At 46.3% G+C, this 14233-nt stretch overlaps 1 protein-coding gene across 2 annotated transcripts in view; it reads left to right on the top strand.

The window, feature by feature from the left end:
• The window catches only part of PVALB (parvalbumin), a 41414-nt gene extending 28308 nt beyond the window's left edge, over window positions 1-13106 (top strand). For both annotated transcript variants that reach the window (XM_077934986.1, XM_028747391.2), the window contains exons 2-5: window positions 2225-2293; window positions 6020-6152; window positions 9804-9913; window positions 12882-13106. In XM_077934986.1, the coding sequence (XP_077791112.1) occupies window positions 2233-2293; window positions 6020-6152; window positions 9804-9913; window positions 12882-12910 (333 nt within the window). In that variant the 5' untranslated portion in view covers window positions 2225-2232 and the 3' untranslated portion in view covers window positions 12911-13106. The remainder of the gene's footprint in view (window positions 1-2224; window positions 2294-6019; window positions 6153-9803; window positions 9914-12881) is intronic.
• Window positions 13107-14233: the final 1127 nt, after the last annotated feature.

Below are 14233 nucleotides of genomic sequence, written 5' to 3' on the forward strand. Positions count from 1 at the left end.
AAATCAAATTCTGAGTTGTATTCAGCTAACTTTAACCCACTGAAATTAATGACCAATGGCCATGTCTAATTTGGGTCTATTAATGTCAATAGGTCTACTCTGAGTAAACATTAGTTGAATGTTACGCTCTATGTTGGGGGTCATTAGGAAATGACTGAAAATCAAATGCTGTGTTTCATGTTTTGTTTATAAAAATCTATAGCACATCTGAAGTATCACATGGGCTTCTGATCACTTAATTTAAAAAAAGATATCCTGTAGCTGAGAAAGATACAGAGAGGGACAGCCATGATGATTAAGGAGTTGGTTGCCCTTTTCTGAACCTCCCCTAGCTAAACCATTCTGAGCTTTTTAGTATAAGTTTAGGGTAGTTGCATGGTCAATATTTTTAAAATATTGAGTGATGAGCAGTAAGTGCATTTGTTGTTGTTTAGTCGTCTTAGTCGTGTTTGACTCTCTGTGACCCCATGAACCAGAGCATGCCTTGGAAACTCTCACTTTCTTCTCAAAGCTTCTCCTTTTTTATGTCCATTGAGTTTTCTTGGCAAGTAAGTTCATAGGGAGACATTTTTCTTGTCATATTAGAACTCAATGACACCTAATAAAAGTGAATGTGAAAAGATTCCTGTGGAACCTCTCTGCCACAGGATGTGGGCTTTGAAAAGGACAAATTCATGGATGAAATTCATGGTTATTAACCATGATAACTCAACAGATCCTCTATGACCAGAAGCAAATTGTCTCAATATCAGCTGCTGGAGGGCAACCGAGACAAATGTCTCCATGCCCTGTTTGTGAACTTCCTAGAAACACATGGTTTATTCACTGTTTGAACGCTGAACGAGATAGATCCCTTGGCATGATCCAACAAGCCTATGAAGTAGTAGACTCTTGTGAACCCCAATGCTATGCATATTTACTCAGAAGGAAGCCACACTGTATTCAATGGGGTTTTACGCCTCAGTCCAGGATAGCAGTTTGGATCCTAGAGCACACGGGAGATGCTGTTGTTCACCTGTAGGTTTTCTACCGTTTCCATTGCTGGTTTGCTAACAGGTGGAACCACCACAAGGTGACTGGATGGGAAGAAGCAGGTGATGTTGGTGGGGTTGTACTTTAAATAACTGTGACAGAAAGAGGGATTTGGAAAGGTGTGCAGAGCTGGGGGAAAGCTACACCTGCAGAAATCCTCTCCTTTCTCTGGAATCAATAAACAAAGTTTCCTACTTAGAGCAGGGGGACTTTGACTGGAGGGCTTGGGTTCAAATCTTCACAGTGATAGTGAACTTTGGCCAATCAGTAAGCTCTGTTTAACAAAAAAACGGGGGTGGGGAGCTAAGCTCCACCACAAAACTACTTTAGGGATTTGTTGTGAGGATTCATTGGGAAGGAAGGAGAGGAGAATCTATGGCCCTCAACCTAGAGATACATCCTACATCCCTGCCTCCCGTCCAGGACAGAGGTATCAGTCCCAACCTAGATACAGGTAGATATTTGAGAGATAGCTGATAGATGGATGATAGTTCGACATAGCTCTTTTCCATCTTAGATGTATATAGAGATATAGATAGATCCCTCCCATCCTAGATAGATAGCCACCCCTTTCATCCTAGCTTTCATCTATCTATAGATAGATATCACTCCAGTCCTAGATATAAATCTAGAAACCCTCCCATCCAAGATAGGGATGTGTCTATAGACATCGCTGTGCCTCCCATCTCCATCAAGAGATGCTCCAAAGGCGCCTCTGGGGTGTTTTTTTTTGTCCCACCACATTATTTTTCCCTGGACCGGCTGGCAGGTTGACCTTGACATGACTGTCTCTCGCTTCCTGTCTGCAACTCTTTCCCGCCACGCCAGGTGCTGCTTGGGACTGCGGATGCAGAGAAAGTACCCAAACCTCTTGCCCCGGCCACAACCCCTTTAGCCTGCACCGGCCCCTCTCTTTTTTTGCAAACTGGTGCTCGTCTGGCAGAGAGATGCGCGCGCACACACACACACAGCCTCGTGGCTCTTTTCCTTCTGCTGCTGCTGCTTGTAGCTGGCACCCCTCCAGCCCTTCTCCCGGTGTGCCATCCCCGCCCGGCACTGCAGTTTTGGTCATATGAGCAGAAATGATGAGGAGGGCACTCCCCCCTCCCTCCCTCCCTTTCCGCCCCCCTCCCCACACCCTCCTCTCCCGTCTTCTTCTTCTTAAATCTTTTGGCACTTTCCCTCCCAACAGTTGCAAGGATGGCGATGACTGACGTGCTCAGCGCTGACGATATCAAGAAGGCGGTGGCAGCCTTTGCAGGTGAGTCACGCCGGAGACTTCCAAGTACCGGCGGGATAGATGGGGTGGCCTGGGGGGTGGGGTGGGGGAGGCATTGCGGAGAGTGGGGCGCATATCTTCCGAAGTCCGGCCCAAGGAGATGCGGTGAGAAGGGGGCGGCTGGGGTTTTGCAAGCGCAGATTGCCAAGCTGAGCCGGTCCAAGTCCGGGGCTCACGTCCTCCTCTGCTTGCTAACTTCCTCGGAACACCTTTAGCAAGGCAAGGCAATGCTTCTTTGATTTTACTGCTAAGAGAATCCACTGCGGGAGGGCTCTGCGCCGCAGCTAGCGGAGAACTCCCCACATTTGGACAGCCCCAAAGATTGGCATAGGGAGCCCTGAGTAATCTGGAGCCCTTCTGGCAGCAAGGCAGCACCCCACCCCCCACCCCCAGCTACGACCTCCCCTCCTTATCCATCTTTCCAAGGACTCGCATCCCTTGCTCTGCTTGTGTCTGCTTTTCAGGATGCATAACTTTTTTAAGACATTCCGTGGGTTTCAGTCAAGCGGGGCTGCAGCTGTGGTGGCTGCAAAGGTCCAAACTTCGCCTGCAAGAGAGGCTTCCTCCCGCTTTTTGAACATGCAAGCTGCCGTCCACGGTTCAGGACTGTGGGCAGGACAGGGTTAACTCAAGGGTCTCGATCCACCACCCACCCACCCCGGCTGCAGGATTTGGCAGCCCCACTGCTTAGATGTGAGGCAGGGACCTTCCCATTTCCCACTCGGACAGCTCCCTCCTTGGAAGCACGCCTTCGGTCCCAAGTCAGGGTCTGGAGGCATGTGAGGTCACCGCCTTGCTGAAGCTAAGCAAGCCAGGGTCTGGCCAGTGCCTGGGTTGGAGGAGACTTCCTGGGAGCCACATCTACGCCGCTTTGGGCTCCCTTATGGAAGGAAGGTGACGGTCTAAATAAAGGTCAATGAAGATCATTGGCCTGGGAAGAGCCATAGCTCAGTGGCTGGAGTGCCTGCCTTGATTGCAGAAGGTCCCAGGGTCGGTGCTTGCTCCGGCATCTCCAGGTAAATCTGGGCGAGATTCCTGTCTGAAACCCTGGAGAGCCGCTGCCAGTCCGTGTAGACAATATTGAGCTCGAAGAACCAATGGTTTGACTCCGTGTAAGGCAGCTTGCAATGACAGAACTGAACAGAGAAACCTTTAATTCGGCCCTGTCCACACACATACGCAGACTAACGCCAAGGTTGCAGGTTCGATCCCTGTATGGGACAGCTGCATATCCCTGCATTGCAGTGGGTTGGATTAGATGATCCTCAGGGACCCTTCCAACTCTGCAATCCATGATACCCTCAAACATGTGGGCATGCAAAACCAGGATCACAAGGCAGAGACACCCCAGTTAGGCCAGATACACCTTTCCCAGGTGTCTGTAGCTCTCCGAAGCTTAGCGCCTGCACAAGATATTTGCTTTGCCCAGCTATCTGTGTTCTAAGCAACTTCCAACCAACAGGACATTTCTGGCCTCGACCCGAATGGACATGCTACAACCCACCTCCCCCAACCCTAAACCACTACGATGTCCTCTTTGCCTCCTTCTCCTTCTCCCTGCTCACGCGGCGACCTTGCCGAGAACGTCCAAGCCAAGGGCTGAGCTCGGAAGGAAACTCATCGCAGTAGCAGCCCAAAAACTCGAAGGGAAGGCGAGCTCGTCTGCAAATCGCTTTAGTCCTTGGCACTTCATTGCTCTCGCAAGTCTGGCTCCCGCGGAAAATACGGGCCAATATGAAGACCAGGTCCCTCTAGGAACGGGCTGATTCCCCACCCCGCTCCTCTCTCCCTCTTTTTCATTCACTGATTCTCTCTTGATTTGCATGCAGCAGCGGACAAAGGCTGCTGCCCACATCAAAGGAGGCCGGCCTAATCAGGGCACTTCTTAGAGGTCACTGCGTTCGATTTCCCTAGCGCCTCCCCCGGATTTAGAGCCCTTGGCGAGACGGGTCTCGAAGTTTCATTTCAGAAGCGTTTAAGCTTCTGATGTCCTTTATTTGCAAGAGTGAGAAAAAGAAACACTGTGCTGTGCTACAGCAGTCTCTGGGTAACTGCCCTAAATAATATGCATACCAAGGAATGATAAGGTGGGGAAGCCTTTGGAGAAAACCTTGATCTATCAGCACACCTGACTACGAGTTGTGGGGCTATTTATTATCTCTATTCCACTTCCTCCTCCATCCCGCTGCTTAGGTGTGCAGGGCAGGTGACAGACTCAAAATATGACAAGTAAAACAGCAGGCCTCTGTTGTCTTCCCTGGCAGCAGGGCTGCTACAGTGATGCTTAGGGGAGGGAGGTGTGTTTGAAATGTTGTGTCTTCCACCACCCCTTGCTCCCAGGTCATACCACATTCAGAGCTACCCAAGTCACCCTTTTTCAAAAGCCTGTCTTTTCTGTCCTGTCTCTGCTTTACAAATGTGCCTGTCTCATGGACAGCCAGCGAGGACCAGAAAAAGGTCAGTCTTGGTTCCTGAAATGTGTGTGTTGGTTGTGGGTGAGGATATAACCGGGCCAATGAGCTAGAATACCTCTGTGAGTCTCTTCCAAATAAAGTCAAAGTCACCCTTGGCTTATATTTAAGTTGTATCTCTCACCCACCGCCCAGCCCATGATGTCCAACTGCTTCGAACCATTGGGAAACATGGGACAGAAATGCTATAATAAAATCAATAATTTCCACCACTCTCAGCCACAAAAGTGACTAGCCCACAAATATTTCTTCTAGGTTCCCAGCTCACACAGACCTCTGTTAGACATTTGTGGCACATCAAGCATGAAACTCTTAATCTCAGGGTTGTGGGTTCGAGCCCCAACTGGGCAAAAATATTCCAGCATTGCAGGAGGTTGGACTAGATGACCCTCAGAGTCCATTTCAACTTTACAATTCTATTATTTTCTCAACAGCCCCAAGGGGGATGGGTGTGGGGCAGAAACTAGTTACCTTCCAGATTACCATAGTCATTCTGGTGCAGTTTCCCAGTTATGTCCATGATGTTAGACAATGCAGCAACTTTGCTAAAGCTTAGAAGCTCTGGTTCTAGTCACTATTTGGATAGAACACTACTTGGGACTCCCAAGGATCCTGCTATTGAGCTCCATAACTGAAGAAAGGAGACATATTTGTTGTAATCCTCTCTGATACTTAGTTGCGCCTCCGCCAACAGGGAGAGAAGGGAATCTATGCATATGAATTCTCTGGTGCTTTGCAAGCTCCAACAACAAATTGCAGGCACTTTGCAAGGCCTGACAATCAACTGATTGTCACCAGAGGCCAAAATGGATCACCTGATGTCATTGTGACATTGGGTGAATGACAGGTGAGCAGAGCTGCCCACTTGTCAAACTAGGCCCACAGGGTGGGAGAGACAAGGAGCTGGCCTTTCAAACAGATCTATTTCCTGCTCCGATATAGATAATAATTTTCTCTGTACTTAGCTGCCTGCCACAGAATGTGTGAACTGACTCCACTGGAAAGCACTACGTTTGAAATGATTTGTGGTGCCAGACCTACGGTGGCCCATTCGCACATGCAAGCATCCACTGGTGTTGTTGCTGTCACTACCAATGAGCAGGCATGAATTAACCAACCCCATGCCATCTGAAAAGTGAAAGATGAATGGGCCTGTTTACAGAGTTAAGGTTGCTAAAGTGCCTTGTCAGCCACTCTAAAACTGAGGTGCCCTCTTCAATTCTCCATCTTCCTGCAGCTGCCGATTCTTTTAACTACAAGAAGTTCATTCAGCTGGTGGGATTGAAAGCTAAGAGCAAAGAAGATGTGAAGAAATGTTTCCACATTCTGGACAAAGATAAAAGCGGTTACATTGAGGAGGATGAACTAAAGTAAGGAAAGATTCATGTTCCTCTCATATACCAACTAAAATATGGGTTGTAGAAATAATGTGCAGCATGGACTGGTCTTAAACATTTCAGCATCTGGTCATATCAATATATGCATAGAAGATGTTAAGCTACCAGCCATCATATGACTAATATCAGTCAACAGAAAAGACAATCCACATGCCCCATACCTAAACATTAATTGATCTTTTTGCTCCCCACCCTCAAAATATTTTGTTTTCACTTATTTATACAAGGAGAAGCAATCAACAATCAACCATCACCCCCACCCCCAGCAGAAGCACCAAATGTCTGTTTAATTCCATTTAACTTTTAAGTCATTTCAGTTTTTAATCAAAGGTAACATTCCACAGGTTGCCATGTATCCTTGGAAGCCTATAACAATGTTCTATTGATGTTGCATATGTAATAAAACAGTTTGACCAAGCTGTGGGAGGCGGTGGAGGACAGGGGTGCCTGGCGTGCTCTGGTCCATGGGGTCACAAAGAGTCGGACATGACTAAATGACTAAACAACAACAACAATGTAATAAAACTATGCCGGGTTAATCAGAAAGTAGTAGTTTTCTTTTCTGTTCAACTCTCTTGGACAAGGGTTGTCAGTTTCTCCAGTAATATTACCGGTAAGTCCCAGAGTTGTGAGATCCAGAACTCAAATGCAGTAAGTCTGCATTTAGTGTCTTCCAATACCTTGCAATAGTAAGCCAAACTTCAGTCATCAGGTGAGTAATGAGATCCTTGTGGGAAAGTTGTGGAACAGTTTCTGAATAGTTGTTTGTTTATATTTGTATACTGTCCTTCATCCAAAGATCTCAGGGCGGTTCACAGGGATAAAACCATAAAGTGCATAATAAAAACAAGAACAAGAACAAGAACAAAACAAGCCAATAGCACACACGAAAAACACACACATTTAAATGATGTAGGATGTTAATCAGCCAAAGGCCTTGCTGAAAAGGGACATTTTTGCCTGGCACCTAAAGGTGTATAATGAAGGTGCCAGACAAACCTTGCAGAGAGCATTCCACAATTGGGGAGCCACTGCAGAAAACTCATGTTCCTCTTGTGAAGGAGGCACAAGTAGAAGGGCCTCTGATGATGATCTCAGGGTCTGGGGTGGTTTATATGGGGAGAGGCAATCCTTTCGGTATTGCAAGTGGTTCTGAGCTGTTTAAGTGCCATTTTAGGACCCAAAGGGATATCTTGTTTTGTGATAAGGCCTGCTTTATGAAAAACTGTTGTCACTTGTCCAACCAGGATAAGCTAAGTTTATTCAATGTTCTTGACTGGTGAAATACAACTAATGCAGATCCAAGAGCTCAACCAAGAGTAAGAGCCGGTGATTTTAAATTCAGTTCTGTAGCCAGACATGGGGGAAGAAAGGCTAAGGTTACATCCTAAGTCATCCTAAGGGCTCTCATCCTAAGGGTAATCCTAAATCAGGTGTGGGGAACCTTTGCCCCTCAAGATGTTGCTGAACTACAACTCCCATCATCCCTAGCCATTGACCATGCTTGCTGGGGTTGATAGGAGTTGTAGTTCAGGAACTTCTGGAGGGCCAAAGGTTCTCCATTCAAGTCCTATGTCAAAGAATCATATACTTGGAGGAATCTTGTAGGCCATCTTGCCCAACCTTCTTGAGGCTAGAAATCCAAAGCAAGAGCATCTCCAGGAGTTGGATGTCCAGCTTCTGCATGAAGACCTCTGGGGAGGGAGACTCCCACCCCCAGTATTTAGTTTCAACATCAAACTGTTCTTGCTTTTTAGAAGTTTCTCTTAATGATCAACCAAAATCTACCCTCATCTCACAGAAGCCCATTAGGTATGCCCTGCCCTCCAGGGTACTGGAAAACAAGTCTTTGTTCTCTATAGTGGGACAATCCTTCAGGTATTGGAAGAGTGTCATCATGTCTCCCCTCTCAGTCTTTTCTTCTCCAGCCTAAATTTAGCCTATTTAGAAGTAAGTCCATTGAGTTAAATCAGGCTTACTGTTTAGGACTGCAGCCTAAAGGTATATCATTTATTTAAACATTTTAATAACATTTCATGTTAATAGAAAAAAATTAAAAAGTCAGTGTCAAGTGCTGATTGGGTTGGAGTTGTTTGCCTTCTTACTGGATCAAATATTGCCTGCATGTTATTTTCCCTTATATCTTTGCAAGTAAGAGGGCTTTAGCCTTTTTATTTTTTAGATGAAAGATGAAAATTCAAGGAAGGGGATCTGGATTATCCCCTGAGGGGGTCTTGCAGCCCTTGCCCCCACCCAGCTACAGCCTTGCTTGCAGGGGCTGAGCTCATGAAGTAAGCACTTAAAAAGAGGAGTATTCTCAAAAGAGAACGGATGGAAGGAATCTGTAACGTGGCTTGAAATAACTGCTGAAGCATCTGAAATAGAGCTTTCCCTTGTGAGACTCTCTTCCACCTGAAGCAGCCTCATGTGACAATTTCCTCTCTTTCAGCGACATTAGGAAGGTCACCCTCACAAGGCAGGACAGGGCCATGTTAGCCTGTTGTGCTTGAGCTCAGTAACGGACAGAATGAGAGCAAATCAACTCAATCCAGGCAAGGCAAAGGCAGAGGTAGAGGTGTTGATGGTGGTTCTTGGGGGAAATGCTGCTTTGTGAAAAGGGTCGCACACCTCCTTAAGTTTGCAGGTTAAGGGGCGCTCTTAGCTTCAGATGTTCAGGTGACAACTCTAGCCAGGAGCGTGTTCCCTCACCTGTGGTTGATCTGCCAGTTGTACCCTTTCCTGGAGACCAGGGACTTAGCCATCATTATGCATGTTATAGTAAACCACTCAACTTGACTATAGGAACATGCCTTCTACGAGGCTCTTCTTGAAGACAATTTGGAAACATCAGATGGTCCAGAAGGAGGCAGTGTGACCTTTACATGGTACTATCCACGGGGGGGGGGGGGCATGGTGTAACACTGATCCTCTGAAAGCTCCACTAGTTCCTTATCCAGGAGTAGCCAGTTGTTGTGGGACAACAACACTCATCATCTCCACCTAGGGTAGCCAATGGACAAGGGTTATGAGAGTTGTACTCTGACATCTGGAAGGCACCACATTGGCTACCTTTATACTAGTATGCTTCTGGACTAAATTCAAGCACTAGTTTTAACCTTGAAAGCCCTTTGAAACTTAGGAAGCACCTTGTCCCATATACAACACACACCCCTATAAATTGGGATGTTGCTCCAGATGCCACCATCATCTGAAGTGATGCCACCTGTGGCCAAAAATTGGTATTTTGTTTTATTTTTATGATTATGCCTGAAGTATGGTATTCCTTCACCAAATAGACCTGCAGTACAAACCCCAAGGCCTTTCAGTATCTGGTGGATGTGCATTTGCTCTACCTGACCCTCACATATGGCTTAATTCCTTTTCTACCATTTTTAGCGCTGCCCTACTTTTTTATTGTGAAATGTTTTAAAAACTGAACAAAATTATGTTTGATTGTGTTTTTATTCTGTGCTTTGAACCACTTTGGAGCACCTTTCAGAGGAAAAGCTGTCTGTACATTTAGATAGCAAATATGTGCTACATGCATGAAATTTAAAAACTGGGTAACTCGGAGTTCTCATGAATTAGCTTCCTCTCCCCCTCCCCCATTCTTCTCATTGATAGGTTTGTATTGAAGGGCTTTACCCCTGACGCCAGGGACCTGACTGATAAAGAAACCAAGGAATTCTTGGCCGCTGGAGATAAGGATGGAGATGGCAAAATCGGTGTTGATGGTAGGTGCTTTGCCCTGGAGAGTTCAAATGTAACACCAGCAGGTCAGAAATAATACCAAGAACAACCATGCATTGAAAAGGAATGATTTTCAAAATGTATGCTGGGACACCAGCAACAAGACACAAGAAAGATGTTAATTCAGTAATTTGATACTCCTGTTGCCCCAAGGCAGCTAGTTTCCAAGGAGATTGTCCACTGCGTCTCTGCAATCTCCTTCCAATCAGTCATTCTACCACATCATTGCACTGGAAGGTCTTCTTCTTCTTTGGCGATCACTTGTAGCCGAGTAAGATTGTCTTCCATAAATACGGTCTTAACAGTGAGTCCGTAAGTGACTGTGGAGGCCAATTCTGGATGCACATGTCCTTCCACAGTGGGGACATTGGTTTCTGGGTGGGAGTTGATCATGGTGTGGATTTGCCAAGTGTGCCTTCCTCTTAGTACATTTCTCCCTTGCGTCCTGAGTTCGAGCGTCTTCAAAGCACATGACACCTTTGGTAAAGGCTGTTCTCCAACTGGAGCGCTCGCAGGCCAGTGTTTCCCAGTTGTCAATGTTTATACTACATTTTTTTAAAATTTGCCTTGAGACAGTCCTTAAACCTATTTTGTTGACCACCAGCATTGCGCTTTCCATTTCTAAGTTCGGAATAGAGTAGTTGCTTTGGAAGACGATCATCAGGCATCCGCACAACATGACCAGTCCAACGGAGATGATGTTGAAGAATCATTGCTTCAAAACTAGTAGTCTTTGCTTCTTCCAGTACACTGATATTAGTTCACCTGTCTTCCCAAGTGCAATCATTTACGCTGCAAAGGTGCAGCAGGACACTCACCTCTCTTTGCAGGAGGCTGCCCACTGCATCTCTGCAAGAGTCGTGGCTTTGGGTACACATCCTTTGGGGCAGAACAGTCAGTCATGCAAACATATACCTCAGAGAGTGACTTCCTCTCATTCTGTCATTGTCTAAAGAGTCTCCCGGGTATAAGGGTGAGGTGTATCTCCGTTTTGAATTCAGAACATAAGTGGGGCACAGTTATCAGAAGGTGAGAAATGCTAGTCTAAAGTGATGGGACTTGGGTGAAAGGGCAGGCTTCAGGGAAAAAGCACAGCTGACTTCAGGCAGTTCTCTCTAGCAGGTTTACAGGAAAGCTCTGTGAGCCTCAGCCCTTTCATGTGCCTATCTGGCAAAACACGTATTGTTGTTTTGACTGCATAAAATATCCCACAGAGCACTGTTACATTATGGGCATTGGAGGAAACTAAAAATGTGGCTCCTAGACCAAGTCAGGCAGCCCAGGGCAGGTGTCAGCACCAGTGGGTCCTAGCAGCTGCCAAAGGGTCTGAGCAAAGAGTTAATGCCAGTTCATATGCAGTTGGCAATTTAGCATCATTGCCACCTTTGCTACCCACAGCTGAGGGTGAAGGATGTGAAGTAAGGCAAAGGGACATGGCTTTAGCTTCCTGCTGTTGATTAATCTGCCAGGACAGCATGTAGGTATATGTGTTAGGTATACGCATACATAGCAAAAAAGACACCCTCCTCCACCCTTTTGGCTCTACTGTGACCATGTTTGTATTCTTGTGCCACCACCTCTTTCCATGAAGCATGCCAGGGGAAATGCATGATTCATAAATCTAGGTCATATTGGTGTACTAGAAACAGGAGTTGGCATGTGTCCCAGAGCCAGCACTTCAGTTGTGTCTTTGGCCATAGGAACAGAGAGAGACATGTCATGTGCTGATCTGGCAGTCTTCCATGGCCATTAAGAGGCAAAAATGAGTCCAAGAAGGAGATGGAGGAGATCTACTAAGGTGGCCCTTCCAAACAGATCTCTAAGCAAGCCAATAAAAGTCAGTCTAGATGGGCCTCTCGATTTGCATAGTGACTAGGAAATGGGGGTGTCAATATTGTTAGGAGCTAAGGTCTCTAACCTTTTCCTGGTTGCTTTGAATTGGGTGGTATGTGCAGGAACCCTTCTGCCCTAAGATTCCATAGAGGTAAAGGAGAGCAGCTGAGAAAACAAGGAGAAAGTGAGGCACACACAAAACCCACAGGAATGTGCTGTGGAGATGCAGGCCCCCCGAAAAATTCAATCCTGTAGACTACAGGGTACTCCTTCAGAAGTGGCTTCCCTGCAGAGAAGGTACTTGTGAAGTACCGCTCTGCAGGATTTGACCGACCTATTCTCAGCACAATGGTGGTGATGGGGAGAGGCTGCACCTCCTTCCCCACCCTGCTCCTTGCCTGACCATATGTTTAATTGTGAACCCTAATTAAACATTAGCCCAGCCCTCAGGTTGAGGCTCCCCCAGGTCAGCCCGGCTTGCAGGGTGGGAGCTGTGTACAGACCTAACAATGCCAAATCTCTTGCACCCCAACCTGGCAACTTAACTGGGGGTGGGACTAGATGATCCTTTCGGTCCACTCCAACTCTACAGTTCTATGAATTGTCAGGAAACGATGAAGTGAAATAAGTGTAAAGAGTAAGGAGTAAAGAGAAATAAAACCTACCACCTCCCGATGATTTGGACTACAACTCCCATCAGCCCCGGGCCCCACAACTATGCTGACAGGGGCTGATCATGGAAGTTTTAGTCCAAAACATCGGAGAGGGATCAGGCAGTGGCGTAGCGTGGGGGGTGCAGGGGGGGCCAGCCGCACCGGGCGCAACATCTGGGGTTAGGGCAAATCCACGGGTAAGGGGGCACAAATCCACGGGTTAGGGGGCGCAAATTACTTGCCTTGCCCCGGGTGCTGACAACCCACGCTACACCACTGGGATCAGGTTAGCGAAGACTGCCTTAAAACATTTACTCCTTGTGCTCCTGACACCAGTGAAATTGGTGATTTGACAACTGGATCTCAGAAGACATGAACAACGAGGCTGGTCCTTTTCATCACAGGGTCCTTTTCATCATAGGGTGCAAACTTGACTGTCTCCTCTTCCTCTCTCTTTTTCCTCCAGAATTCTCAACCTTGGTGGCTGAAGCATAAAGGCATTGACCAATCTCAACCCTTCATGCACCCTTCATTGCCTGATTCCAACTGTTTTTTGCTGACCTCCTTGGTTCCTCTTCTATTTATTTATGTTATTTTATACTCCAACTCTGTTCCTTGCAGCCCTGCAACTCTGTAAATTGTGCTGAAAGATGCTGTTAAAATAATAAAGGTCACATCAATCTGGGCTCCATTTTCCTTGCCTTTCACATGTGTTTCATTTTATTCCGACTTGAAAGGATGGAGGGGAGGCAAAGAAAAGAAGGATGAGGTTAGGAATATAATCCTCTTGGCTATCTGGATACCCCTTTGCCGAAGCAGCTCAGGCTGGTATAAGGTGAGCAGCACCGAGGAAATTATTTCAGTAGAGATATGCCAATGGCAAATGATTTAATCTCATTTCACTTTGCGGCAAGACTGATTTCATACTCTCCCAGATACACGCACTCATGCGCACGCGCACACTTAGCCTTGACAAATCTCTAGTGATAGCAATTACACAACTTCATTTGGCAGTCGATTCCTTTGATTTAACTGTTCTTGAAGCTGTAAAACATGTTTTAATGGCTTGCCTCGGATTTCCCCCCAAACATTTTTTTAAATGCTCAGTAAATCTTCCCCAATACATTCAGCACATTACATTTCCCAAATGCAGGGAGCCATATGAACAAAAAGGCCATACAGCTACATCAGTCTGTGTCGATCAAACTCAAATATCGTTTCACAAATGGCTGTAATGCAGCCATTTCTAGGATGGGAAACAGAGTGTGTCAACCAGTAGTACTAGTTAGTAGCTTAGGACAGGAAATAAAGTGACTCATGCTATGAAGAAATTTAGATTAGAAAAGAAATCACTTCACTGAGACCTCAGCATAACTAGTAACACTCCTGCCCCATGAAAAAATAATGTAGGGTTCTTTTTCTCCTTGACAACAAGCAAGGTTTTGCTTTTAAATCTGATCCAATATAAAGGCTGTTTCTGAAGCTGAAAAGCAGCTTCTTCCTGGATCTTTGCTACTGTTCTGCAGCAACGAAGCATAAGTGCTATTGTCAGAAACCTGGAAAAGGGAATTATTTTCTCCACTGTTTCCATTCTCCAGCACAAGGGCTCATAGCTCCTTGGTACAGTGGTACCTCAGGTTACATACGCTTCAGGTTACAGACTCCGCTAACCTAGAAATAGTGCTTCAGGTTAAGAACTTTGCTTCAGGATGAGAACAGAAATCGTGCTCCGGCGGCGCGGCGGCAGTAGGAGGCCCCATTAGCTAAAGTGGTGCTTCAGGTTAAGAACAGTTTCAGGTGAAGAACGGACCTCCGGAA

The sequence above is a fragment of the Podarcis muralis genome, chromosome 10 (assembly GCF_964188315.1).
Source record: "Podarcis muralis chromosome 10, rPodMur119.hap1.1, whole genome shotgun sequence".
In the NCBI taxonomy this organism is placed as follows: Eukaryota; Metazoa; Chordata; class Lepidosauria; order Squamata; family Lacertidae; genus Podarcis; species Podarcis muralis.